A 3,416-nucleotide genomic window follows, 5' to 3' on the forward strand; every position below is an offset into this window, starting at 1 on the left:
GGGTCCCACGCCATGCGCCTCATGGTATGGAAGCAGCGGAATGGTCCACGCTCACTTTTTCCTCCCCCTCCTCCTCCTTCTCCTCCTCCTCCTCTTCCCCCCCTCCCTCCTCCTCTCTGGACGGTCTCTTCGTCTTCTCCTGCGCCTGCGTCACCGAGATGAAGGCGAACGACCTGGTGGGGCCCTACCTGCAAAGGCAGAGCGGAGACCCTGACGCGGAAGGCCCGGACTTCATCTTCCGGCTCCAGCACACCCCTCTGGCGGACTTCTTGGCCCTGGTCGGACGCCTGTGCGAGGTGGCGGCGCGGTTGGTGAAAGGGGATGGGCCGGGCCTAGGCGCGGAGGAAGCGCTGTTGCGGCCCATTTTGGAGGAGCGGGAGCGGGCCTCGGGGATCTTTGATCCTGTCCAGCTCGTTGATTTCAGGTGCTGCTGTGGGGCCTGAAAAGGGGCAAGTGCCTGGAAAAGCTTCCGATGCGAGTTAACCTCCTTCATTTCCCCGTCTTTTTTCTGTCCCTCTCTCTCTCCCATCCAGAGAAAAGTTTATCCTCTCGGCCGCGGTGCCCGTGGACCGAATCTCCCCTCTGATCAAGAATCCCGGCGTCGTCATGCTCACTGACCGCCGCTTCTATTTCCAGCCCGCCGAGCTGAACAATGTGGGCATCTCCACCACCTCGTTGGCCCTGGCCTCCATCGTCCAGGTCTTCAAACGACGGTACATGCTCAGGCAAACCGGTCTGGAGATATTTTTTGCTGCGGCGGGAGAGGGAGGGACGGAGGGCGGGATGGAGGACGGGAAGGGGGGCGTTGGATGGGCGAGTGGGTCTGGTAGGGGAAGCGGGAGGAGGCAGGGCGGGGGGCTCGACAGCAGAGACGGCGAAGGACTCGGCACGACCGCGACCAGGAGCAAAGGAGGCCAGGGGGGCGAGGTCACAGAGGCCCCGCCCCGGGTGAACAGTGTCCTCTTTTCGTTCCGATCCTCCCAGGAACGTGACCGGGTGCATGCCTTGCTGCTCGCCCAGCCGGCGCTCACGGACGGCGTGCTGCAGCCTGTGCGCGTCGCGGAGGTGACTCGTCGGTGGCAGGAGCGACGCATCTCCAACCTGGACTACCTCCTCTATCTGAACACGCTGGCGGACCGGTCGTTCAAGGACCTGACCCAATACCCCGTCTTCCCCTGGGTGCTGGCTGACTACACGAGCAAGAAGCTGGACTGGGAGAGCCCGAGCACCTACCGCGATCTGAGCAAGCCGATGGGGGCTTTGCACCAGGAGCGACTGGCTTATCTGCGGGAGCGGTACCACTCCATGCCGGAGGAAAACGCGGAGATGGGCATCCCGCCCCCTTTTTTGTACGGCACCCACTACTCCACGCCGGGCTACGTCCTCTTCTACCTGGTGCGGGCGGCCCCTGAGCACATGCTCTGCCTCCAAGACGGGAAGTTCGACAGCGCGGACCGGATGTTCAGCTGCGTGGCGGACACGTGGCAGTCCTGCCTGACCAACCCCGCCGACTTGAAGGAGCTTATCCCCGAGTTCTACTTCTCCCAGGGCGACTTCCTCGTCAACGTGGAGGGTCTGCCCTTGGGGACCACGCAGGGAGGGGTCAGGTTGGGCGACGTGGCTCTCCCGCCCTGGGCCCGGAACGAAAGAGACTTCGTGCGTAAGATGCGTCGAGCCCTCAACGACAGCACCTATGTTTCCCAGCACTTGCATGAGTGGATCGATCTCATCTTCGGCGTCAAGCAGAAGGGCGAGGCGGCCGTCTCCGCCGACAATTTATTCTACTACCTGACGTACGAAGGGGCCGTCGACTTGGAGCAGGTGACTGATCCACTGGAAAGGGCAGCTTTCGAGGCTCAAATCCGCGAGTTCGGACAAACCCCCAAACAGGTCTTCCTTGGGCCCCACCCGAGGAGGGACGACCCGCCCTCCGTCCCTGTTTTCCTGACTCCCAGCTTCCAGGACTCGTCCTCCTCCCCGGCGGTGGGGCTGCCCTCGAACGGAGGGGGCGGGGCGCGCCCGCGGGGGGCCTCGGAGCACGAACTGGAAGGGCCGTGGGAGATGGTTCGGGGGGAAAGCCTGTTGCTCTCCCAGAGCCTCTCTCAGTCCCTCTCACAGAGCATGGGGGGAAGTGGCTGGGAGATCTTGCGCCAGGATGCGTCGGAGAGGGAGGGTGGGAGAGAGGGCGGCGTGGGGCCGGAGGCATCCTCCCAATCGTCTCCTGTGCACCTGAACGGTCGCGGTAGCATCCTCAGCCCCAAGACCCTCATGGCCAAGGGGCTGGGGCTCCTGCCCCCCCCGGCCGGCACGGATAAGTGCACCTCAGTACAGCAGCCGGAGCAGCTCATGTTTGTGATGGATGGGGCCGAGAGCCTGCAGTCCCCCACGAGCTTGCGGCTGAACGAACAGGCCCAGCGGACGTTGGAGGAAATGATCCGTGTCGCCCACAACGAGGAGACTTATGCGAATGGATGCTCCGGTCCGACCGCGGCGGCCTCCCTGCGTGGAGGGGCCTCCAATACGAATGGCGATGGAGTCGTGGCAGGAGTGAGAGGGGGAGTGGACGACCTGCCGGCGGTCGTGCGCTTGGAAGAGCTGATATCCAGGGAGGCCCTCCTGAGCATCCCAGGCAGCACTCCTCGGCTCCTGCTTCCCCTGCCCCGTGCGGGCATCCACAAGGCAGAAGGAGGCTCGCAGGGGGCAGCGACTGCCTCGACCGGCCCCGAAGATGCCCGCGACGCCCCTCGTCTCGGCCTGCTCGGGAGCCGGGCCGTGTGTCTGCACCACGACGCGGTCACCTCCCTGAAATGGGCGGACGGGGGGCGGTCTCTCTGCAGCACCTCGGACGACGGGAGCTTTCGTGTCAGCACCTTGCTGATGGGGCCTCAGGACGAGGGGAAGAGAGATGAGAAGGCGTCTTTCCAGTCCAAGCGTCACTTCTCGCCCAGCGACATCGCTCTTTCCTCCTGTGCCTTGATGGGTGGGGAGGCGTCCGAGGGGGGATTGGAGGTCAAAGGGGAGGGAGGCCCGGCGGCCAGCCCCCACACACTAGCTGCCCTCGGGTCCTACGACAACCACGTCTACCTGTATTCTATTCCCTCAGCGCGGCAGCTCTTGCGGCTGGACGCCCACGACGACGCCGTGTCATGCCTGGACGTGGCCGGGCCCTACCTGGCGTCGGGGTCATGGGACGCCACGGTCAAGGTCTGGGGTATACAGTCCTCCCGCAGCTGCGGCAGCCTCATTGAGCCGATGCCCTTGGCGGAATTCTTCGAGCACACCACACAGGTCCACTGTGTGGCGCTGAAGGTGGAGGCGAGCGGGACGGAGGCAGCGCTGGTGGCAGCGGGGGCGGAGGACGGGCAGGTGATGGTCTGGAACCTTGCGGCCAGGTGCTTGGTCTCGAGCTTCAGGGT

General features: G+C 64.7%; 2 protein-coding genes across 2 annotated transcripts in view; one reads left to right on the forward strand and one right to left on the reverse strand.

The window, feature by feature from the left end:
- Positions 1-158: 158 nt before the first annotated feature.
- NGA_0159800 (beach domain-containing protein) overlaps positions 159-3,416 on the forward strand; it is a gene marked incomplete at both ends in the record, with an annotated part of 3,578 nt that continues 320 nt past the window's right edge. The window contains 2 exons of the mRNA XM_005855164.1: positions 159-424; positions 534-3,414. Coding sequence (XP_005855226.1) covers positions 159-424; positions 534-3,414 — 3,147 coding nt within the window. The remainder of the gene's footprint in view (positions 425-533; positions 3,415-3,416) is intronic.
- Positions 3,410-3,416, reverse strand: part of NGA_0160400 (uncharacterized protein) — a gene marked incomplete at both ends in the record, with an annotated part of 2,248 nt that continues 2,241 nt past the window's right edge. The window contains one exon of the mRNA XM_005855170.1: positions 3,410-3,416. This exon is cut by the window's right edge and continues 634 nt beyond it. Coding sequence (XP_005855232.1) covers positions 3,410-3,416 — 7 coding nt within the window.

Source organism: Nannochloropsis gaditana (assembly GCF_000240725.1).
Source record: "Nannochloropsis gaditana CCMP526 unplaced genomic scaffold scaffold271, whole genome shotgun sequence".
NCBI lineage: Eukaryota > Eustigmatophyceae > Eustigmatales > Monodopsidaceae > Microchloropsis > Microchloropsis gaditana.